A 25,705-nucleotide genomic window follows, 5' to 3' on the forward strand; every position below is an offset into this window, starting at 1 on the left:
AAGAGGTCCTGTCCTTCAAACAGCACCAATCAAAAGATCACTGGAGAAAATTAAGTCTTCATATCCCTCATTGCTTTGAAGCAGACATATGGCCTTATTTCACCTTACAGTGTACACATCCACAAAATATTGCATTATGCATTACCTGGAGACCAAAGTCCCATGGCTAGAGCACAGTGTCTGTGCCAAGTCATGCTAAGCAGCCTACCCTGTCTTTTCCGATAAAACTGTCTGGAAGGGGCATGTGCTGTTTTTATTGGGGTTCTCGCTTATCTCCTTTGATTAACAAAATGAGACCAAGGATAAGATCAAGAAAACCAATTAGATGCTTATTAATGCCTATGTTATTAGCTTCAGATAATTAGCCCAGAGCAGTCAAAAATCAGAACTCTCTTTTCACACATGGCCAATCTGTGAAACATGATTCAGAGAGGGACAGCCTTCATTTAGTCATCATTAGCTCCATTCACCCGGTGCAGGCACACACTTCACAAATAAGGAACTTCTCAAACAGATAAACGAGGTCAAGGAAATGAAGCCCACGCATAGGTAGCAAGCACAACCTGTTTTCATCTTTCAACCTTCTTTTAAGGCTTTCAGCTACCAATTCAACAGCTGCATTGCTAAGTGTGACATCTGCTGGATGAACTAGCAACAGCCACTATTTAATACCAGAATTTATTTGCTGATCCCTCACCTCTAGTACATCATCACAGCCACATGACTTTCCTTGGGAGTTCTACACCTTCCTTTGTGTTGTCTGCTGCTCAAAATGTGTGTGACACCACAGATTACTAGATTACTCTGGTAATCTAGAGTAAAGTGACAATAGTAAAGTAATAACCAGCTCTTCCCTTCATATCTGACCTTGGTTTAGCAGTTTTGATATTCAGAGGCTGCTGCTGCTGAGAGCTGGTTCAGGTCACCAATAGTAGACTCTGGTTTCCTTTAGCCATTCATAAACTCTCAGTCTGGGAGAACTCCCATATCCTGGATTTCTAGTTGACAGCAAAAGAAGGTTGCAGTATAGTACACACACTTTTGGCTTTTATGAATTGATAGAGGACTGCAGTGCCTTATTTCCCACTTTGACATTTCAGCAATTATTTAGATCAACAACATTAGCTCAAGATTTCAAGTATTGGTCTATACTGGGAACTGCCCTGGAACGCTGCTCAGAAGCTAGACCTGGGACATAATAGCTCACATCTCCATAGGGATGGGTGAGTGGGGGCACATTAACAATCAGGTTTCAGCCTTGTCACTGGCTTTCTATTGCCTTCCTAGCAAATGTTCAATGTACCAATTGAACCGCAGAAAGTTATACTAGGTATAACTTTACAGAACAACTTCACTCCATCACATCCCTTCACAATCAGTGTTAGAAACTGGGATAAAAAAGCTAGGAGCCAAAAGGCTTCTGGGACCTGGGTTGTGGGCACCCAAACAGAATGTCGAGTCGCCATTGGGGGGGTTGGCAGCACTTTTTATTTATTATTTTGATAAACATGAACGAATACGCAATTCACTTAAGTGACACACTGTTAATATCACATTTTTAGCAGAAATTGTTAATACATGTTTAATTTGGTGTTGACAATAAAAATATTGGTACCATGCTTCAGTTTTCAAAACACTCTACTCTTTATTATGAAACTCCTTAACATATTGTCTATCCTTGACATATACTCCAAAGAACATACATTTCAGTAATCCTTGAGTGACAGCCAGGTACAAAAAATGGCACCCAGGCTTTCTGAGGTGCTCACAAATGGTGAATCTTTAGGTGGAAAATATGCCTGGCGCCCTGCTAATTTCTAACCCTGTTGACAATTGTAGTATCCTGTCACAGCCTTTGGCCTCATTCACTTCTACCTCCAGTTGCACAAAAAGTTTTACCATAGTTTCTACTTAACACTGTTGCCGGTAACGTCTGAACAGAGAAGCAGCATACTCCCCGAGTCCTGCCCACCTGATCACTACTCTCCCTCTTTGCCAGGTAAAGGTCCCATGCAATTGCCCCTTCACATACATTCCTAGATTTAAATACTCCTGGCATAGGACTCACACTAGTAATAGTAAGAGCAACTGAGGCACCAGCTCCTGCTTCATACTGAAAAAAGGAAAATATTCATCAGAGTGTCGGAAGTGAAGAGAATGTGAAATAGTGTTTTGCACAGCGAAAAGCTACTGAAGCTTTGTGCTACTGGAATTCTTAAGGACTGAATACCAAAAACAAGCCTGAGCACTAGGCTGCATACTATAAATTCATTTACCATAGCAAGAAGCATCTGGTCAGAGAGATAAAATGTCAGTCACAGCTGCCAGCACCTCAGAGGGGATGGCAGGAACATAAGCATCTATGACAGTTAAGTCACCCCAAATATTCAATCAGCTGGATCATAAGCAACAAAGAAAGAGAAGTCCAAATAGGTCACAGTGACCATTCCCTAAGAAAGAACCAGCTTGCCTTCTAAACTATAACTGCACTAGAGAAAAAGGAGCCAAACCGAAGCTCTCTAGATGTTTTGCACTGCAACTCCCAGCAGCACCAGCCAGCACACCAGGTTGGCAAAGACTGCCTTGGAGGCTTTTAAGTCTTCCAAGCATTTCTAGGAGTAATGTCCCTCTCATAAATCTACTTTCCTCTTCCCCAATCCAATTCCATGGCCCCACAGATACTCTCCACAGCTTTCCTTTTTGTTTGCATGCACAGGCACCCTTTCACTCAGCCCCCTTGTCCCTGTTACTGTGTATCTTATATGGCTTTTTCTTTGTATTTATTTAAAAAAATGTATATGAATGTTTTAAGATGATCTATATCTGTAATGCCTAATAAAAGTTTGGAAAAAGAAAGAAAGCACTGACCGCCTCTTCTGATTAGACAATGGGGCAGCATAACAAACGGATACCTCTCTGAGACTATACATCATCAATACTTTAATTAAACACCATCCCATTCTTTCTAGTTTAGTCCTCTAGGTAAGAGGGTCTACAGATCACTTTCCAGGCCTGTTAAACACAGCAAATGCTGAAGGGCCTCCTACATGTGGTAATCACTGTTCCTTGTCGTTCAAAGAACATCACTAGTTCAGCCTAAGGTGAAAGCCCCTTGGTTGCTGCAAAATGGTTTGAACTGATGCAATACCTGCATGCCATTTGGTGGGTGAGGGCTTGTATAGGTATGAAGAGGACAGCTGCCAATTTCAAAGGCATTCAAGGTAAGATTAGTCATTCATGAACAACGGGCACCTGACAAGATGAGTGTTAGGTAAACTTAGGAAAAGAAAATATAATCTTACAAGCAGCCAGAAAAATGCAGGGAAGTGGGGGAATAGAGGCAGGGATTTTAAAATAGGAGTTATTCTGTCATCACCAATATTCATCATGCAGCTAAGAGAAATGTTATTCTCAAATCAATTCAGGAGCAGATTTCCTGAAGCAATAAAGGAAAGGGATATAATTCCCTCAAAATATACCATCAGCATTCCTGTTTGTTTTCTTTTGTGGTGATCAGGCATAATCCAATACCAGGAAGAAATGTTTCAGATACTATCTCAACCACCTACAAGTAATTGGCAGACATACAATTCAAGAACAGGGTGACGTAAGAATTGGCATTATTTCTCACTATGGGAGAAATAATTGTCACATGCAGATGTAATGATAAGTAGTTGAACCATCTTAGATTCAGAATTATTCCTGAAAAGTAAGGAGCTGTTTTCCCTATACTTAACAACTGCGAATATACGAAAAGCCTAGTGGACTGCATTTGCTGCCATTGTTAACAAGTGCTACAGTTAGCTACTCCAAGCACTGCCTCAATGACGTAAGAATGAGACTTGGGGAGAAGAGTTACTTTCAGCTAGAAATTATAGTACTCTCCTCTGAATGCTTACTCTACGCTTTAGATAGGTGCCCACTGCAGCCAGCAACTGATCCCTGAATCCAATATTGCTACCAGCCAGATTCATGGCAGCATCAGAAATGAATACCTCCAGATCTTCAGTAGTTCACACTTCAATGGTACAGCTTCAGAACTGAGGAGGAATTAGAACGGTCTAGCAATCTTACCTCCTAAGCGAATCCTCCTCTGAACTTTCCTCAGGCATTTCCTGGTTTAAGGCGTCCTGTGATACATTCCCAGGTCTATTTGAAGCAGATTGGCTGTAAACTCTTTCCCAGTGCCCCGTCTCCTGGTTAAAGACCACTCCCACGGTCCTTTCCTCTGGCGGATTAGAAGATCTTCCCAGTGGCAGTCTGCTAGAGGGAGAAGTTCTACTTTCCATTCTCTCGGAAGGTGGTAGCTGGCTACTGCTGGATGGCACACCTTCAAATGTGCTTTGGACCTGCCCTGGTGCATATCTAGGTGTACTTCTTTCCCAGCGAAGTGTGTCATTGTTAAAAGTCAGCAGGTTGTGACAGGCTCGACAGCGGTTCAGGTGCCCCCGTGACAAATTGGAATTGTTTTCACTGCTATGTGGGGTCTGTTGATGAGAAGGACCAGGTCTATCAGGCTCGATGTTGTTATTAAGCATCTCCTGGGCTTGATGTGACTGACTGGGTTCACCACCTATCCCCTGATCTAGCTCCTGAAGCCTATCATATTCCAAGAAGAACCGCCTCAAGTCACACTGAAACTCATTGCGAATGCTGGTTGGATTGCTTGGACCAGCATTGCTAGTGCTTTCAGCTTCAGCACTAGGAGCTGGAAAACCCCTCCCTTCTGTAGCTGAAGTATATACAGAGGACTGGGAGCTTCCTTCCTGCTGTCTCAGTACCGACAACAAGCTCACTGAAGAGGCACTGGTTCTAGGAGGAGGCATACCTTCCAACTCAGAGCGAGGGCCCATATTCAACACTGTTCGAGTCCACTCAGAACCCTCCAACCCAGAGGCCATCTCTCTTGTAGACTGGTGAAATCTGGACGAGTGGCCAGACAAAGGCCCACTAAGGGATCTACGAGTGGGGCCGAGGCTAAGGTTGCGCAGGGTGTTGCCCGCAGTACTGCTTTGTACAGTGCTGAAAGCAGATGGTCGGTTAAGGAGTCCCTGCTCCTGCTGTGCTGTAGTTGCCTGCTCCTGGGGCTGGTAAGGCTCCATTTGCACAGAAGAAAAGGAAGTGCCAGTGGACCCAGAGGATGTGGAAGGGGTGTTGTCCTGGGACGGAAAAAGAGAAGGAAGTCTTGCACTAGAACATCGCCTGCAAAGGCACAGCACCCCCAGATGTTGGCAACATTTTACTGAGGGGAAATTGACAGGCTCACTGAGGCCATTATAGGCAGATGCTCTAGAGGCTTCACTAGCTGGAGGTGGTGGTGGTGGAGGTGGAGGTGGTGGTGGTGGAGGAGGAGGGAGAGGAGGAGGAGGGGAGGGAGTAGCCGAGTCTTGCATGGCGTTTTGCTCTCCCACCTGGATACCAGAAGAACGTGAGGACAGCATATGCAGGAAGTTATGAAGGAGTGGTGTGCGTCTCACAGGCTGAGATTGGAGGATGGAACGCTGACGATAGTGTGGCATTTCGGTACTATCCACAGGTATTTCCACCTCTTCATCGTTCTGCAGAAGAAAGTGCAAGTGATCAATTACCTTGCATCAAAATAAGATGATGCAAAAACAGGATGCACTTTGCCACAAGCAAAGCAGAGACTCTGCCCTTGGGCAGGACAAAGTTACTGAGAGACTCTCTATTACTATTATTTTTAACTACTCAGATCCAGGAAAGAAACACAAAGGTAACTCATGTTGTTACAGTTAACTCCAACAATGGCAATTCTGCCAAAGGTGAACCAAAACTTCATTTTATACAAAGAGCAGATAGCCTTTTTGGCCTGAGGGTCACATTCACCCTCAGTCAACCCTCCTGGAACCATATACCTGTAGCGTATATGCACATGTGCATGCGTGTGTGCGTGCACACACACAGATCTCTCCCTCCTCAATTGCTCTGTGCAGATCAGCTGAGGATACCCTGTCTCTGCTCCAATGATCAAGCTGATGACGAGGGAGAAAATGATTTATATCCTCATCCAGGGACTGGATCTGCCCACCTCAGAGCTATGCCTATTTTTTTTAAAAAAAGCTGCCACCAAAATTGGTGGGGGTGCTGTTGGCAGCTACAAGAGCCAGGCTTCCAGTTCATGAGACTGGGAGACACCACACTCCAATACCGTCTATATGATTTTTTAAAAAAAAATCCTGCTTTTATTGCAAACTGAACCAAACAGAAGCCAAGAGGCTGCTTGACATCTGCCTGAGGGGGAAAGTAGCTGAAAGAGTTAAATTGATCGCCTCAAGGAATATGATGTCACAAGTTATATGTATAGGACATGACCTTGGGCAATATGACCCAGTCAGCCATCAGTACAATAAGGTACCCCTTCCAGATTCTCTGTGAACCAGCAATAGGTACCCTTTTAAGACCTGAGAGAGAAAGCAGAAGATTGTCAAGGGAGAGGGCACCATATTAGTTCACACAGTTCACAGGAGTGAAGCACTAATGCAGCTCATAAACTTCATCACAGACAAGGAGGCTTTGGGCTGACCAGTATGGATAGCTACAACAGCAAAGCAATCAGCAGCACAGCAAGGCCAAGTATTCGTGAAAATTTCAGAACTTTGGGTATGAATGAACATTTATTCTGTAGTACTATATCACAGCCTTTTTTTTCTTTTCATAGGAAGCTGAGACCAAATTACCACGTGGTTTTCTATCCAGGTGTCACCAGATTCACACATATTTAGATTTAAGCATTCTACATCAAATACACCTAGACCATTCATATTCAGTCAGTTTAAAAACAGCAAATATCCACTGTCTATTTAATAGGACACAGAACTCTACACTAGGAAACACCAGTTATACGTCTAATAACTGAATTAAAAAGTTACCTGTTGATTGGAAGGGTTAACAATTGCTGTGAGTAAATAATGCCCAAGAGGATCGAACCGAACTAGTCTGAAACAAAGAAGAAAGGTTTAATTTTAACAGAACAAGCTGTTCCATTAAATAGTACTATCGAGAAGGACTTCTTGCATTTCTGTAGTGCGCCACAATGTAAAGAAACACCAAGTTTCAGATTCACAAATAACAGGGAGTGGGAGATGTTCATCCATCCCTGAAGTGTACCCAATTCCCACAATGGCAAAACACTGCCATGCATGTGAATGAGAAAACACTGTACACAATTTAGCAAAACGAACATTCAAATAACAGGAACTGCTAAGGAAGAAGACTGCATTGGTAGATTGGGGAAGCTGAATGGCCACAGAAGCATGTGAGCCTGCCACGTTTCAGACTCCACGGTATATTGTTTTTTAGAAAGAAAAGAAAACAACTGACTGGTTTTACATCTCCATATCTGAGCAAGAAATCTGAAGACAAGGCTAAGAAAACAGGAATCTGAGCACCGTATCCAAAGACCCAAAAAAGCAAGATCTCGGCACACTACTTTGTTCAATTTTTGCTCATGAATTCCAATTCAATAGTAAACTCTTCCAAGTCCAAAAAAGAAGGACCTCCAAAATGAATTGTTATACATATTACAAAATTTGAAGAAAAGAAAATTTTACTTCCCAAGATATAAACTTGCTTTATGGTGCTTTAGCTTAATTATTTAAGTCTTACACATGGTAGATACAGTACTTTAGCCCAATATATTGTCATTATAATCTCATGTTTCCTGTATATAGTGCTAAGTATATTAGCAAAGAATTAACCTTCCATTAGCTTCCAGGACCGCCCTGAGGTCTATGGATAAAGGTTGGTATACAAATTTAAGTAAACAAACAAACAAACAAACAACAAACAAACAAATTACTTACTTACTTCATGGCTACATTTTACTCCTAACTGCCATTTCTCACTACCAAAACTTCAAAACAGATAGGACAATTAGCTTCTCTTCCTCTAATGAGTCATTAATCTATTTTTCTTCCTGCTCAACAAAGGCTAAGCACCACTATGCTTTATAGTTAACAAGAAACTAGTGGGGAAATCTAGCATTGACCTTACTTCGAATGCCTAGAACTTGTCATTTGTTAAGACAACCCACAGTAGCAGCCTCCAAAAGAGCAACCACATGTTCACCTGTCTGCATCATTTTGCACTCCTTCATAAGACCGCTCTCTCTAATAGCACAGAGCTGCTTCTAGCCATCTTCAGTTATTTTCTGTTAACTTTATAGGCTGCATGACCAAGTCACATGATGCAACCTGACACTGTCTGCCTGAGATATAAAAGTTGGGCTAAGCTAGCTCTGACTACCAAGAGATCCTGAAATAGTAGTAACAACTGGAAAATGCCTTCCCATGTCTGGATTTTAAACAGATATTCATGCTCTGGTATACATTCTAACAATAATTCTAGCAATCTCTGCCCTACATGATTCTAAGTAAAACATTCAATGAATCCCATATTACTGCCCAATTGCCTGGTAACAGTACTAATGAAATGCTACAGTTGTATGAAAAATGTACCTACACAATGAAAAACTGTAACAGGTGAGCCTGTAAAAAATGACACATTTCTCTGCTCAAGTAAAACTCTGGATAACTAGTCTCTTGCTGCTCCATAATAAATGCATTGGTAATAGCAACTACCAGGGATACTCTATGGCAGGTTTTATAAATAGTGCCAAGTTTGTCCCACTATTTGTCTGGAAAAATATTTGCTTTTGTCCATCATGTGTATACTCCAAGCCTTCCTATAACAAGAGCACATGGCAGCTAAGAACACAAAATACGTTTAGAATACATTAACAGAATAAAACCATCAATTAAAACCGTATCAAATCACAGCAGCAGAATATTCTAATACTTGTCCTGTAACATCAGAGTTAGCTTATACAATTTTCCTTATAGATTATTGTAATACATTATATGTGGTGCTGCCTTTGAAGGCTTGCTGGAAACTGCCATCAGTACAGAATATGGCTGAAAGAGTACTAACTATGATTGTATTACACAAGGACTTCATCATCTTCACTGACTCCCAGTCCAATTCCAGTTCCAATTCAATTCCAGGTTCTGACTTTTAAAGCCCTTCATAAGCTTGGGACCACAGTATCCAAAGTATCCTCTTCTCCCATATGTACCCAACAATGACCTCTTATCATTGTGTGCCCCCACAAGCTAAAGAAAGGTAGGAAGCCAGGATAGTGTCCCCTTGCTTGTGGAATGCTTTTCAAAATTGGTGAAGATGTTTTTATTCTCACAGACCTTTAAAATCTTATCTTTTATCCTTATTTTTTAAGGTGGTATTTCTATGGCCATAATTATCTGTTTTGAGCTTATTATTTTAATGCTACTTCTTAGAATTAGAAACACAGTAAGCAGATAAATACCGTATTTTTCGCTCTATAACACGCACCTGACCATAACACGCACATCGTTTTTAGAGGAGGAAAACAAGGGAAAAAACATTCTGAATGAAACAGTGGATGTATCATTTTTGTGCTTCATGCTGTGGCCACAGACATGTGATCTGATGGTGAATTTGGGGTGACCCAATGCAAAAATCCTGAGAATTCCTGTGGATCCATGCTTTGTAACCACGTTTTTGCACCATTGCAGCCCCAGGCAACAGTGGGTGCGTGATTTTTCTGGTGCAGGCTGTAGCCATGGACATGCTATGTGATCTGATGGTGAATTTGGGGTGACCGAATGCAAAGATCCTGAGGATCCCTGTGGATCCATGCTTTGTAACCACATTTTTGCACCATTGCAGCCCCAGGCAACAGTGGGTGCGTGATTTTTTTGGTGCAGGCTGTAGCCATGGACATGCTATGTGATCTGATGGTGAATTTGGGGTGACCCAATGCAAAAATCCTGAGAATTCCTGTGGATCCATGCTTTGTAACCACGTTTTTGCACCATTGCAGCCCCAGGCAACAGTGGGTGCGTGATTTTTCTGGTGCAGGCTGTAGCCATGGACATGCTATGTGATCTGATGGTGAATTTGGGGTGACCGAATGCAAAGATCCTGAGGATCCCTGTGGATCCATGCTTTGTAACCACGTTTTTGCACCATTGCAGCCCCAGGCAACAGTGGGTGCGTGATTTTTCTGGTGCAGGCTGTAGCCATGGACATGCTATGTGATCTGATGGTGAATTTGGGGTGACCGAATGCAAAGATCCTGAGGATCCCTGTGGATCCATGCTTTGTAACCACGTTTTTGCACCATTGCAGCCCCAGGCAACAGTGGGTGCGTGATTTTTCTGGTGCAGGCTGTAGCCATGGACATGCTATGTGATCTGATGGTGAATTTGGGGTGACCGAATGCAAAGATCCTGAGGATCCCTGTGGATCCATGCTTTGTAACCACATTTTTGCACCATTGCAGCCCCAGGCAACAGTGGGTGCGTGGTTTTTTTGGTGCAGGCTGTAGCCATGGACATGCTATGTGATCTGATGGTGAATTTGGGGTGACCCAATGCAAAGATCCTGAGGATCCATGCTTTGTAACCACATTTTAAATGGAGAGCGAAGGAAAAACAAAGAAGGGACATGAGGTGGTGTGCAGAGAAGCAGCTGGCTAAGAATGCAGGAGAGGGATTTAACGGGAGGGAGAAAAGAAAGGCAAACGTTTCCCCCCACCCCAGCCATTTCTTTCTTTCTTTCTTTCTTTCTTTCTCTCTCTCTCTCTCTCTCTCTCTCTCTCTCTCTCTCTCTCTCTCTCTCTCTCTCCCTCCCTCCCTCCCTCCCACCCTCTCTCTCTCTCCCTCTCCCCCAGCAGCACCGGAGCACAGAGAGGAAATAGAAGGAACACAGTCTGCTTTCCTCTCTGCTTGCCTGGAGGGGAGGGGCTTTCCCTGCTCTTTGTTCCGTTTCAGCAAACACAGCAAGGAAACAGAGGAGGGTGGGCAGTAAGACCCTGAGGCAGAATGCAGGAAAGCAGTCAGATTTCCCTTCTCCGTGAAGCGCGATTTGATTTTTGCCTGATTTTTCGGCTCCAGGGACCACACATTCGCTCAATAACACGCACACACATTTCCCCTTCCTTTTTAGGAGAAAAAATCTGCGTGTTATAGAGGGAAAAATACGGTAAATATGATTGCAGTCTATAGGGCCAGGCCTACTTGACTTGAGCAGTTAAACCACACTGTGTGCCTTCAAGTCTTTCATCTTCTGGTTTACTAGTGAACCCTGGGGTGCAATTAAGAGTTTTCCAAGCTGTCTCCAGTGTCATAGGGTTTTGTTTTTTTCCATTTCTGGCTAAAACTATGTCCCAAGCAATTATCTTGAGGATTTTTCCTAAAGATTGCTCCCTCTTATCTTCGTCTTCAACTAGATACACTCATGCAGAAGGATTACTCACCGGACTCTCTCCATTTCACTGGCTGTTTTCACAACTGCAAAAGGCTCCCGGCGACTCCAGTCCCAGAAGTGGATCTCATTGGCTGTTGCAATTAGCAGGAGCTGGGCCGTTGGATGGAAAGCCAAAGATGCTATGGCATTGTTGCTATCTGTAAACCAGCTCTCACTTCCACCCTGGGAGCAAACCAATCTATGGTCAATGGTATTGAAACACAGTAATTCCAAACAGGATCCCATATACACTATATGGTGACCTAGATTTATATCACAAGCATCATCGCATGTGCTTCCGTTTTATATCACCCCCCCCAACTGCATAGCCAAATTTTAAAGACCTTTGTCTCACTAATTACAGGAAAATCATTATATACTGTTTGTATAGGCTGTCTGAGACTCAGTGAATGTTCCAGAGTAATTAAAAGAATTTGATTATGTAGAAACATTTCAGCCCTTCAACATTAGTATGGATAAAGGTCATGACACACTACAGTACTACTTAGAGAAAGCATTTTTTAATTCTTGAAACCTACAGTAATCTTTCACTGAAATGTTTGCAGAAATAATTATAGGTCATCCAAAGGCTTTATCATTAACTAGCACAAGATTTCTGCTACAGCCTGCCAATAAGGCTCTCAACTGGCAGAGTTGGCATTTCATGATCAGAAAATAAAACAAATCCATAACAGTAAGGTAAACAGGTGATATTTGGAGGGATGGAACCATGAATTTGGGTTTATCCCTATTACTAGAATAATATGAGAAAATGTTACAGTGAAGAAGGTCCCACACCAGTGTGGCAATGCATGGATTAGCCTGGCATAGAGTGAGGTAAAGAGCATTAAAAGGAACTTACGTGCAAATCCCAGATTCTAACCTCTCCATCAAGGCACCCTGAAGCAATAAGCCCTGGAATGGTAGGATGAAAGGTTACACACCATGGTGTGCGTCGATGCCCAACTAGAGAGTGAACACATTTGCCCGTTTTCACCTCAGTGATGTAAATATTGTGATTCACATGAGTAGAAGCCATAAGGGTCCTGGGGAAATTAAAAAGCAACATAAAAGAAGGGGAGGGAGGATGGGAAGAGAAGGTTGTTTAGCAAGCAATTTTGGATGCAGAAACAGAGGAGAGAAAAATATGAACCTGTACAGATATGCCTCATTGCCTGTCAACCCAAACCACCAAGACATCACAGCTCCAAGACCAAGTTTCTAAAAATAAGTCAGTGATACTTCAATCTAACCAGCCTCACAGCACACATACTTGAGTTTTAGAAAGCTTACGTAAGATTGTTAAAAGTTAATAATTATATTTCCCAGATTAACAGGTAAGAGAATAGTTACCTGTTAATAATTAAAGTACATTTTTGTCATTCTAATATAGTAAATACTCCAAAAAGACTTAACCATTACTCAAGAATAGTAGAGTAGTAAACTCAGCTATATTTTTTAACTGGTCAAATGCTCATAAAATGATAGGTTCTCCAAATTGTGCTTTCCACCTTAATATCTATACCATACCATACCATCCCTACAGGGTGAGTCACTCCCAATTTTCAAACATCACTGCTTTCTGATATGCACTGCAACAATCTTGCTTGTGGTACATTTGGACAGTGGCCAGGCCCTAAGCTCTCTTGTATATGAAAGCCAATTCCTGGTTCTCATCTGTCACACTCTAGAAAAAGGGTAATCAATGTAATGCTCTCCAAATGTTCCTGGACTCCAAACTATCATTAGTCTCAACCAGCATAGATGATAGTCAGGGATAATAGGAACAACCTCAAGGACACCATGTTGGTTACCCCTGCTCTGGGGTGACCAATTAAAACAAAATATGAGGTGGCTATGAAAACAGGGATGGAATAAGTTTTCATTGGCTCAGCCTTGCATACTGTTCTATGAAACAAAAGCAAGCAGACTACAAGGACATTTGAGAGGGTGGAGGAGCAAAAGCTGTATTCACTAAGCTGTATTCACTAAAGGAAAATTGATACTACCACAGTAGGAACAAAACCTCCACAGGGCTCTCAAGGACTTAGCACCTTCCCTGTAGGGTCCCTGAACCAACCAACACAACAAGCATTTCACCAGTTTATATGAACATCTCCTGCTACCAAGTTCTTTGCAAGTCTACATTCTGTCATTATCATAGTTTGCAAAGAGTATTCCATGTACACAAGTAGTTTCAAATAATCAAAAGAGTGAGCAGCACTTGGTATAGTGAAGCTGGAAGACTCTTTGGAAGCTCTCACAGGTATGCTGAGGGACATTTCTCTTCACAAATCTTTCTAACAGATAAAAGGGAACATAAAATAAATAATAAATAAATAAAAAGAGAACAGAAAATATATACATAGATGTGTACCTGTCTGGACTGAATGCCAGTAGAAAGGTGGAGCGTGGACTGTCTGGCAACTCAACCTTCTGAAAGTCAAAAGAGCACAAAACATTTTCTGAGCTCAAAGTATCAGTGAAGTATACCAGTACCCCTCCCTCGTGTGAAGTTTGATAGAAGAAATGATACTTTTGCACAATTGTTCCAGGAGTATCAAAGGGTTATAAAAATTTTGAAAGGTTCTATCCATTTATTCTGAATCTGGCACATACCAGATAAAAATATTTAATTCAAATTCAGAAACCTAAGAAGTATATATATAACTCAAATTACCCACAGGAAGAAGTGTCATACACAGCCTGAAGCTCCATGGTTAAGAACTTGCTTTGTATGCCAAACTATCCTAGATCACTGTATGTTTAGGTAGGACTAGGTAAGACCCACAAAGGGAACCCTTAAGTATTGTCAGTGTAGATAATGCTGAGCTACTTGAACCAATGTTCTGATTTTGTGCAAGGCAGCTTCCTAAGTTCAGTTGACTTGTAAGTGTGTCATAAAGAGCTTTACCTTGCCCTCCCATTTCATCCAACGGGTTTTGTCTTCTACCAACTCCTGCAGAAGACGCTGTGCTCCCAAAGCTTGTGTGCCCCGTTCTCGGCCCCAAAGGATTCGAACAGCATTCTTCTCTGGTACAACCTTCATGGCTTTTACTGTCTCAGTGCAGGGGAATGAGTCACCGAGAGACACCAGATCACAAGTGCCAATAATCTACACAAGTGCCATCCACTCCTTGCAAGGCTGTCCTCATGGAAATCTAGATAGTGAAGATATATTTCAAGGAACCCAAGTCAGAAGTTTCCAAGAGGTCAATGCAAATTGGTATCTCTCTGTGTAATTGTTAACATTCCATCCCCACCAACATAGCATTACTATTATCATCATCAGATTCTCAAGAGAGACCACTGTAATTGCAGCACATTCAAGACAGATCTTCCTCAGGTTGCAGAATGATGGGCCCAGGTCCAGCATTTTCATGGCAAATCTAACACATAGTAGATGGCCTGCAAAGTCTTACGAGAAAAACTTTGTGTGGTTGGAGATTTAACAAACAGCAAGTCACTCTCTTATTAGCTATGGTTCACTGAACACCTGATTCATGTTCACTTCACTACATGGATACTCTTGTCAAACTTTTTTTAAATAACTCTTCGTAAGAATTGATTTGTGGCAATTTCATTTTCAAATGTATTTTGTAGAATTTAGAATAAAAGTATTTTCCAGTCAAGACAGTTTCAGCTTTAAAAAAAATATCTTTGAGAAAGATAGAACATAAACAGATTACATTTACAGTGGTACCTCAGGTTAAGTACTTAATTCGTTCTGGAGGTCCGTTCTTAACCTGAAGCTGTTCTTAACCTGAAGCACCACTTTAACTAATGGGGCCTCCTGCTGCTGCTGCGCCGCCGGAGCACAATTTCTGTTCTTATCCTGAAGCAAAGTTCTTAACCTGAAGCACTATTTCTGGGTTAGCAGAGTGTGTAACCTGAAGCATATGTAACCTGAAGCGTATGTAACCCGAGTTACCACTGTACTGCTGCTAAATCACTTCCTGTCATCATAAAACTCACCATATGAGTTACCGTATTTTTCGCTCCATAACACGCAGATTTTTCCTCCTAGAAAGTAGGGGGAAATGTCTGTGTGTGTTATGGAGCGAATGCCTACAGATGGCGGGGGAATCTGCTGCAGTTGTGAGCAGTCCGTGGCTCGCTTTGAAACAGTAAGCGGCTCCTGTCAGCTAGCGGAGCCGGGGAGGAGGGAGAGAAGCAGAGCGGGGTTGGCTGCTTTAAAACAACCCCGTCCTCTATGTTCCTCTCTCCTCCCCACTGAGCTGCTAAGTAGCAGCAAAGCTTTTCAGCCAGCCTAGCCGGGAGGAGGGAGAGAAGCAGAGCGGGGTTGGCTGCTTTAAAACAACCCCATGCTCTATGTTCCTCTCTCCTCCCCACTGAGCTGCTAAGTAGCAGCAAAGCTTTTCAGCCAGCCTAGCCGGGAGGAGGGAGAGAAGCCGAGCGGGGTTGGCTGCTTTAAAACAACCCCATGCTCTCTGTCCCTGCCTGCAGTTTTTTGCTGTCCGATTTTGGATTAGCCACTGTAGGGGCTGTGTGTGTGTGTGCTTGAGCTATCGTTCTCCTCCTCCTGCTTCCCGTTCACTCTCCCTGCGCCCCTGCGCTCTCCCTCCGACTTTAGGATTGACACTCTGTGTGTCTGTGTGTGTGTGAGAGGGCTCCTTCTCCTTCTCTTGCTTCCGTTCACTCTCCCTGCGCCCCTGCGACTTTAGAATTGACACTGTGTGTGTCTGTGTGTGAGAGAGGGCTCCTTCTCCTTCTCTTGCTTCCCGTTCACTCTCCCTGCGCCCCTGCGCTCTCCCTCCGTCTTTAGAATTGACACTCTGTGTGTGTGAGAGAGGGCTCCTTCTCCTTCTCTTGCTTCCCGTTCACTCTCCCTGCGCCCCTGAGACTTTAGAATTGACACTCTGTGTGTCTGTGTGTGTGTGAGGGCTCCTTCTCCTTCTCTTGCTTCCCGTTCACTCTCCCTGCGCCCCTGCGCTCTCCCTGCGCCCCTGCGACTTTAGAATTGACACTCTGTGTGTCTGTGTCTGTGTGAGGGCTCCTTCTCCTTCTCTTGCTTCCGTTCACTCTCCCTGCGCCCCTGCGACTTTAGAATCGACACTCTGTGTGTCTCTGTGTGTGTGAGGGCTCCTTCTCCTTTTCTTGCTTCCCGTTCACTCCCCCAGCACCCCTGTGACTTTAGGGCCAGTTCTCTCTCTGCGTGTGTGTGTGTTTTGACCTCACTGCGCTTGTTGGGGGAGAGTGTTGGTCGCAATTTTTCTTGATTTGTCTCAGAGTGGTTACTATCATGGTTTCCTTGCCGGGGAGGAGGGAGAGACGCAGAGCCTGCTTGTTCTAAAGGAGCAAAGCCAGAGAGGAGCCTCTCCTGCATTATTAGCAGCATCCTTCTCCACACACCCCACGCGTGCTCCTTGTCCCTCGAGTTCTTTTCCTTCCCTCCCCACTTAAAACGTGGTTACAAAGCACGGATCCACATGGATCCTCAGGATTTTTGCATTGGGCTACCCCAAACTCACCGTCAGATCACATGTCTGGCCACAGCATGAACCACAAAAATCATACATCCACTGTTTCGTTTAGAATATTTTTTTCTTGTTTTCCTCCTCTAAAAACTACGTGCGTGTTATGGTCAGGTGCGTGTTATAGAGCGAAAAATACGGTATGTCACAGGCCGAATAAAGTGACCTAACCCAAATCACATAGCAAATACACCACCAAGTTGGATGTGGAGATATTTCCAGGTCAAGCACACTATCAACTGGATTTACGAAAGCAGGTCTCATCAAATACTACAAACTAAAAAGGCATAATATGAAACTGGGGAGTTCTCATTACAAATTTTACTTTATTGAGAACAACTTCCAGACTGCTGACCCAAGACAACAGCTGCTTACCAAGACGGATATTTTTAATCAATTGCAAGAAAAGAAACTTTCCTTACTAAGGAAAGTTAACAGAGAGAGTTCTCAAGGGAATTTTCTTGAGGAATTGCTTTGCTCACCAGTGTAATAAATCAAGTTTACATAAAGTTAATGTGTATACATTTGATTAACTTTCATAATCCATTCTGAGTGCAATCTGAGAGTGGTTTTTCTTCCTTCCTTTATGACTGGCCCCGGGGGTGATGGTGCTCTGAATGGGCGGAACACCTAGGCTTAATTTGTTTCAAACACTGATGTTTTTAATTTTTAAAAGAATTACGCAACTGTATGATCACATGGGTAAAGCCAGTCATCTTTAAGATTTAATCTAAGTAAACCTTTTACAAAGAAAATACGAATACCATTATGCAGAAGATTAATGTGTTCATTCTACCCTCAACCATTTACAACTGCACTTCCTCGTGTGCTGTTTCTATTCCTTGTGCAAACTGGGAACAGAGAAAACTCCCCCTTCACACTTGTTCCATAATAGGAAGAAGTTGGAGTCACTCACACTTTTTCTTTCCACTTCAAAAGCAAATACACATACATCAACCCCTTTGGGAATCTGATCTGGCATGAGAGTGTGCCCTGGACATTCCAAGGGATATCCCATCACTATTATACATTGGTTTCACTCATCAATATTCTTTCAGAATATTGAAAGAATGCTAGATATCTACCTGGTAATGTTTATCAGATTTTGGAAAAGTGTTTCTACTGCTTTCAACTCCAGGTACATACAGAACAGTTCTAGCAATTGTGTGAAAGCCTGTTTAATCAAGAGCAGAATAAATGAATGCAGATGCCAGTTGCCAACAAAAACACCAGAGACCTCCTCTGAGGAAGAAGCATGGGATGTCATGGAGCACCCCAGTACTTAATACTTAATACTTGGAAGAACTTGAAAAAAATCCAAAGTGCCTCAGCTCATGAATGTCTTGCCTGGAACCCAAAATAATCCATCCAACCATATAATGAGCCCTGCCTTGATCTCTAAGTAAGGTCCATTTGATACCTTTATTGACATACTTTTGGCACCAAGTAAACACTTTCCTTTTCCATCAGGTTTTTGATGGTGCAAATCAAGGCTCCCACACACCTGGGAACAGGTAATACAAATTAAGGATAAGTTAACAGAAGCACATGGAAGAGCCTTGGCTCACTTGAGAGCATAAGACTCCAATTCGTATCATGCATGTTTCCAATGCTCTTCATGTGCAACTTACCCAATCAGCCCACATTTATTTAGTGAACAAAGGTAGGAAAGGGGAAATCAATGTTGCTGTAAATCGAGAGTATCACAAAGCATACAATGAATCAGAAACAGCAACAAAAGGTTTAGGGATACCAAACACACAGCTGTGGTAACCAAGATAGCGCCCTCCATATGTTGTGGACTACAACTGCCATTAGTCCCAGCTAGCGTGCCCAAAGGTGAGAAACAATGGGGAGTTGCAGTTCACAACATCTGGAGAGCACCATGTTGGCTACCCCTGCTCTGCAGGAAACATTCAGCAATCAGTAATCTTAATATCTTTTGCTGTAATTATTGACTAATCCAAGCCTCTTTCACTAATAGACATGGGTAGTGAATGTGATGCCCTCCATTTGTTTTTGAACTATACTTTCATCAACCTTGACCATTGGCCATGCTGGCTGAGGCCAATGGGAACTGGAGCCCAGAACATCTGGACAGCACCACATTGGCTATCCCTATTTCAAAACTTAAATCCTATGTCTTTCTACTTCATTTGTTTCGTGTAATCCATGAACTTGTTCAACACAGAAAGAGCAAGACCAACATGAAATCTGAACAATCAACCAAAAACACTGGCATGGGTTGCATGGCTGCAATTCTAACCATATTTAATAGGAAGTATAAGTCATTGAGGGTAATGAGGCTTACCTCTCAGTAAATGTGTTTAGAATTGTGTTGCACACATCTCAGACATCCGTATCTCAGAGCATATTGTAGTATCCATATTAATATCAGGTCAAAAGTGGCAATTTACACAAGGTTAAACCCAAGACACTGGTCACAATACAGCATTCATCAGCTATATAAATGGCTATAAAGGGGGGGGGGACCAGAACAAGGATGACTTGGCAAGGCAGTATTGCACTGAGAAATTGCTAACCTCCACACTCCCTGACAGCATTTACTGTACCCAATAAATCCTTGTCATAAAAATCAAAAGCTGCCCCACAAGCTGCAAAATTCCTACTGGAAAGTTGTCCTTTTATTCTTATAGCCACTTTTAGAACACAGGGAGAAGCAGACCAAATGTCCCCTAATAACAGAGAATAAATCATCACATTACAAGAGAGAGTGAAGATCCCTATCCATATTTACTATTATTTAGAATACAGTGGTACCTCGGATTAAGAACTTAATTCATTCTGGAGGTCCGTTCTTAACCTGAAACTGTTCTTAACCTGAGGTACCACTTTAGCTAATGGGGCCTACCACGCCGCCACTGCACGATTTCTGTTCTCATCCTGAAGCAAATTTCTTTACCCGAGGTACTATTTCTGGATTAGAGGAGTCTATAACCTGAAGCGTCTGTAACCTGAGGTACCACCGTACTTCAATCCCCATTCTATAATCCCAAGATGCTCCCTGAGATGCTCTCAAAGTGGCTTACAGAAATAAAAACTACACAGTAACTGCATGGAACCAGAATTATTTAGGCAGCATTTTCTGCTTGCATCCTTGCTCTTCCATGGTGTCATACCAGGAACAGCCCTCACTAAAATCTTGAGGCAAAGGAGCATGGCCGAGCAGCTGGCTCTTGCTCATTCCATGAGGGAAGCAGTATTTTCTTGCTGGCAGTTGCCAGGCAGCAGGTCCTTTGAGGCATAGTAGTAGAGGCGAGCAGCTGGAACTCACTCAGCCCCATGATGAAGGCCAGTTGTCCCCTGCTAGCAGTTGGTACTTCCAAGGCAATTGTGCCCACCAAGGTCCTCTAAAGTTAAATAAGAGGCTGAGCACCTCAATTTCACTCAACCAAATGGAAGAAACTGCAAATTTTAAACAATAAAATTCCAGCAACATTTCATTTTCCTGCCATGCATAACTTAATTCCCTTATCAGAACATGCTTCTTGCCATAACTCTTTAATGCAATGAAGTTCATTTGTTATTTTGAAGCTATAACCCACTGTTTTAAGGTCCACAGCAGCAGGCCAGCATTAGCATAAACTACCAATAGCCAAAACAGGTCCCAGTAGTTTCACACAGATTGCAACAGCATCTGCTTTCTTGTTTTCCTCAAAGACGTCTTACAACATTCTGTGAGCAACTGGATTAGCTAATGAAAGCAAATCAAATTTAGAGTCCTACAGCTCTTCAGTAATAAAAGTACAAGACAACAAGAACATGAACAGTAAATGGCTCTAGAGATAGTAAGCAGAAGGTAACCATTAATTTACAGTGATGAACAGAGGTGTGCACCTCAAAACTCTGAACTGGACCTTTTTCTTATTAACCAACATTAGATCTGCTCTAGCCCAAATTTTCAAAAACAAAGTAGTAGCAGGGACATTTGGGGGTGGGGGAATGTGGTAACACTTTTGCCTGTCTGGTAACTCTTGCCTATTTTGCTATATTTTAAATACATTGTAAGTTGCTTACTTTGGTTAGTAGGTGGGGTGTAAATACTCCAAATGAATGAATGAATGAATTGTAACCTGCAAAAGCATCTGAACAGTGAAATTGTGCATTAATGGCATTTTGTATGAAAATAGTTAGCAGCGTTTCAAAGAAATGCAAGTCTAAAAGTATACAGTGGTACCTCTGGTTACGAACTTAATTCGTTCCGGAGGTCTGTTCTTAACCTGAAACCATTCTTAACCTGAGGTACCACTTTAACTAATGGGGCCTCCCGCTGCCACCGCGCGATTTCTGTTCTCATCCCGAGGTAAAGTTGAGGTACTATTTCTGAGTTAGTGGAGTCTGTAACCCAAAGTGTTTGTAACCTGAGGTACCACTGTACTGAGAAAAGTTACAGGACCAACTACTATTGCTTAGTGGATGACCCAAAGTACAGCTGCTGCACTTGGATCCTCCCTCTCTGCCCCTGCTCAGCAACAAGTCCTAGAGTCCTGGGAAAGAGAATAATAAGCATGAAACCAGACAAAGGACCAATCACTTGCCAACCATGAGAATGAGATGCCATTCTATTGTTTGCTTGTTTGTCATCATTCCTCCAAAGGAGCCCAGGGTGATGTACAAACATATATCCATCATAACACACACAGTAAAAATGTACCACTAAAACAATTATTAACTCATTAAAACACTGGTTCCAGTACTGTTGCCAAGGGTTAAACATTTAAACTACAAAAGCCTAGATGAATTAAAATGTCTTTAATTGACGTCTGAAAACCAAAGTGGGGGCGACAGGCATACCAATGGGGGTAATTCTAGAATTCGGGTCCCACTATGGAGAAGGCCCTTCTACAGATCCTTGCTCCCCAAATCCTGATGGGGGGCTGCAATAGCCTCCCATTGCTAATCTTAAGGATCAAGTTGGCAGGAAATGGAGGTTTGAGTCCTAAGTTGTTGAAGACTTTGCAAGCCATTACTAATAACTTGAATTAGGCCCAGTGGAACACAAACCAACAGTGCAGTTTTTAGGATTGGTTATACATGATTCCATCTTGCTGCCCTAGATATAAGCGTGGGAGCTGCATTCTGCAGGATGAAAGGAAAGAATGAAGTAATGAAAACTGTTTTGGAAGAACTTGTAGTACTGCCTATAGAACAGCACATGTTGCAAGGTGCAGAAGCAGCCCTAACGCAATTATACTCCATTATTTTATATAAGCCACCTTGAAAATCCTTCTGGATCCAAAGGTGGAAAAGAAAGTATTTTTTTAATAAACTGTTCACAGCACTGAGAATAGGCAGCAAAATGGCATATATCTGTATGTATGTGAACAAGTGTTCAAATTCCCTAATATACTTTATTAGTAACATCTGAGGGAATTTTGGCTGCTCCTCTCAAACTGGCACCTAGCCTCTGTCATTTGTAACCTATTTGGATTACTGCCATGAACTCTACACAGGACTGCCTCCTGTTTGAAAGATGCAGATGGTGCAAGAGCCAACCGTTCACCTTATGATGGGTACACTTTATAAAGAACATATTATTCCTGTTTTATCAGTTGCACTATCTGCCTATTTGCTTCCAGGCCCAATTTAAAGTGCTGGTTCTCAGTTTTAAAGCAGTGTACAGCTTGGATCCTACATACCAGTGAAAGTCTCTTCCTCCATAAATACCTCCCCATCTCTAATTTCCCAACCTGCTGGGGAGACTCTGTTCATCTCCCTTCTTACACACATGTGAAATAGAAAGGCACGGATCCAGGTCTTCTCCACTGTACCATTCAGTCTATGGAATACCCTTCTAACAATAGTCTCTTTTGCCCCTACTTTGATGACTGTTCACAGGCAGTGAATATTTAAGAAGGTGCTTTTGATGGGCTAAAATAGCAGCAGCTGTAGATCTGTTCTTGAGCTAATTTACTTTCAGCAGCTGCATTACATGTCTTTAATATCTTGTTACATTGGTTGGTTTTAACCACGTTTTATTATAGTTTCTGAACTGTGGACACTACTTCAGTTGAAGCATATGCTAGAGATGAGTGAACAATAAAACAATCAAAGCCTCTGGCACAGTGGGAGTTAGGTTAGTTCCAGTACCACTTCTTGCAAGTGCCTCAACTCTAGAGAAAAAGGGAGGGAAGTCATATTCCCACATATGAGAATGTATTTTCCAAAGGCCTTTGTATTAAAAAGCTGGAGGGCTGCAACTAATTGTCCCATTTCAGTTCATACAATCCATGCATCTGTATCCATGTAATAGGTCATAATAGACAAGTTTTATTTCTGTGGAACCACATGCAATGTCTCTGCTGTGGTTTGGCACTCTCACTTTGAGAAACAATTTCCTACCAAACTGTGAAGTACAGTAAGTTTTCTCTTATCAGCTAAGTGCAGGCCTGGTCAATTTTGAGTTTTCTGAGAGAAAATCAATCTTGCAATAGCAAAAGCTAGTTTTAAAATGTGCCCAGATGTTCCTGCTGTGGATGCACATTTGGATGCACATTTACATCATTATAGTCTGAAATGCCATCTTCTCCTCAGAGACAAAAGTCAGGGGAAACTTGGTCCTACCATTTGCTATAGAAGTTTGCTGAATCACGAGGATTTGGTAATGATACTAAACTCCCCACATACACACACACACACTTGCCAAATAATTTTCTCCCCTACTCCCCAAATAAGTTTTTCAACATTTGAAGAACTGATTCTGCTTTATTTATTTATTTTTAATAGGGACTACTCAAGTTAAATGAGTTATATATAGTACTTTTTTTAAAAAGGGAAGAAAGTTCTTAAAGTCAGGCTCAAGCCAACAGAGAAAACACGAAAAACAATGCATCTCTTTTTAAGTCCGAACGCTGATGCTCACATGGTTAAGAAAAGGAGAATCTTTTTTAAAAATCTACAAAGAATGAATGCAGAAAAAGCCAGCTCCTATACTCAAGGGGGATACTTACCATGAAGTTTCTCAAGCCTAAAATTTATGTTAACTGAATGTGAATTGATGAGACTGTCCAGTTGTTTACAATGCAACTCAATACATAAAAGATCAAAGAATAGTTCTAAGATTTTTCTTACCAAAACAAAGGAAAAGTAGATCCACAGATGATAGAACTTGGCAGGTTTGGAACTAGTGCATTCCTGAATGACAATCTGAAGAAGACATGAAGGAGGGAAAGTAAGTTTGGGTTATACTTCACAGTGGCAAAAACGACGAAGACAAAATGAAAAAGAGATAATAAAACAATCATTATAGTAAGCACACTTTTAATAGCACTTTGCTGAGTTGGGTTAAGGCAACAAAACACAGACTGGAACTTGTCAACTCAGAAAGAACATTCTGAGAGACAAGGCCTTGTGAAAGCTATATATTATACAACGTAATATACACATTACATTGTTAGACTGCAGTAATACTACACAATGGCCCAGTTTACACATCACCCTAAACCATATTTTAAACTAATGATGTTGTAATGTGAATGAGCAATGTGCTGGTGCACACTGTTCAGAAGAGTCCACAGCATTCATCCCCGCTCCTGTTGCATTGAAAATGAAACAAGACAGAGAGCTTAGCTTGTTGTGTTGTCCAAACCCGGACTCACAGTTTGCTTCTCTCCAAGCCAAAGTGGTAACCAAAGTTGTTCTTGGCTTTATTTACCATTCATGGTTTGTTTGAAGAGAAGTAACCATAAGCTCAGGTTCAAATATGACAAAACAGACGCCAGCTGATCTCATCTGCAACATGGCAGAAATGGGGAAAGAGCACTGGGGGAAATTTTGTGCAGCACAAACCAACACATGCAGCCGTTGTCTGTTTTAAAATATGGTTTAATGACACTCAAACTGCACTAGTGTGGTCTGTTCTAAAGCAGGTATGTCCAAAGTCCGTTTGGGGGGGGGGCTCATCTAGCCCCCTGGCTGGTTTAATTCGGCCCCTGTGGCAGATTATTTCTTGGGGTCAAATCCTAAAAATTTTGAACAACTTTGGGGTAAAATCTTAAAAAAAAAAAGCTCAACAACTTTGGTCAGCCCTCATGCATGTTCACGTCATCAAATCCGGCCCTCTTTGAAAAAAGTTTGGGTACCCCAATCTGAAGGACTGCAGCAGTAGAAAACCCTAAACAAGGCACTCCACAATACTGTCACCTCTGCAAAAGGGGCCTCTCATAAATACTCAATCAAGAGCACAATAGTGCTATTTGACAATTTCACATTAAATAAAACTTTCCATGACCTTTTTTGTAATGATTTTTTGCTCACCCTTTTGAATCTATCTGTACACCTGCCTATGTTTCAAAGTTAAGATTATAATACTGTAGATATGTCTTTGTTTAATTTCTTTTTTTAACAACCCAGTCTTTTTGGCCATTCAGCCTTACTGGAGCTTCATCAAGCAACATTCCAATCCTCTGTAAGGTTACTCCAACAGAAGTAAGGTAAATCCTACAGAAGTAAGGTAAATCCTACAGAATTCAGCGGCACTTCCTTCAAGATTTCATCCTTAAAGGAAGCTCAACATAAGTTTTCTCACCCAGCTTCCCTTAGAAGGCCAGCTATATAACCACCCTTCAAAAATTTCAATCCTCTAACTTTTACAATTGTGCATATACAGATAAATATTTTTTTAAACTGTATTAAAATGTAATTATATTTCAGTTTCATTTGCTTTATAAGGGGACTAGCAACACCAGTTAAAGCAATCAATCTGTTTTAATCTATTTTTAATGCGGTATGCTACCTTGGGACCATCTGATGAAAAGGTAGATATTAAATATAATAATAATAATATAATAATAAATTATCAGTTTTAGACCTAAAATATTTGCTCTGCTGGTTCTTCCTGTGCCTATTGCTTGGTTTTATCATACAAAACCATTTGTGTATTT

The 25,705-nt window shown here is 41.9% G+C and overlaps 1 protein-coding gene across 3 annotated transcripts in view; it reads right to left on the reverse strand.

The window, feature by feature from the left end:
- The window catches only part of AMBRA1 (autophagy and beclin 1 regulator 1), a 145,814-nt gene that overhangs the window by 117,565 nt on the left and 2,544 nt on the right, over nt 1–25,705 (reverse strand). The window contains exons 2-9 of one of the 3 annotated variants that reach the window (XM_083601206.1): nt 23,895–23,969; nt 14,222–14,468; nt 13,685–13,743; nt 12,170–12,353; nt 11,318–11,490; nt 6,891–6,957; nt 5,412–5,558; nt 4,075–4,487 (exon numbers count right to left, since the gene is read on the reverse strand). In XM_083601206.1, coding sequence (XP_083457332.1) covers nt 4,075–4,487; nt 5,412–5,558; nt 6,891–6,957; nt 11,318–11,490; nt 12,170–12,353; nt 13,685–13,743; nt 14,222–14,356 — 1,178 coding nt within the window. In that variant the 5' untranslated portion in view covers nt 14,357–14,468; nt 23,895–23,969. Of the gene's footprint in view, nt 1–4,074; nt 5,559–6,890; nt 6,958–11,317; nt 11,491–12,169; nt 12,354–13,684; nt 13,744–14,221; nt 14,469–18,222; nt 18,307–23,894; nt 23,970–25,705 lie in introns of those variants that run through there. The other 2 variants (XM_083601204.1, XM_083601205.1) reach the window with 2 other exon arrangements.

This window comes from Podarcis filfolensis (assembly GCF_964270895.1).
Source record: "Podarcis filfolensis genome assembly, chromosome: 1".
Lineage (NCBI taxonomy): Eukaryota > Metazoa > Chordata > Lepidosauria > Squamata > Lacertidae > Podarcis > Podarcis filfolensis.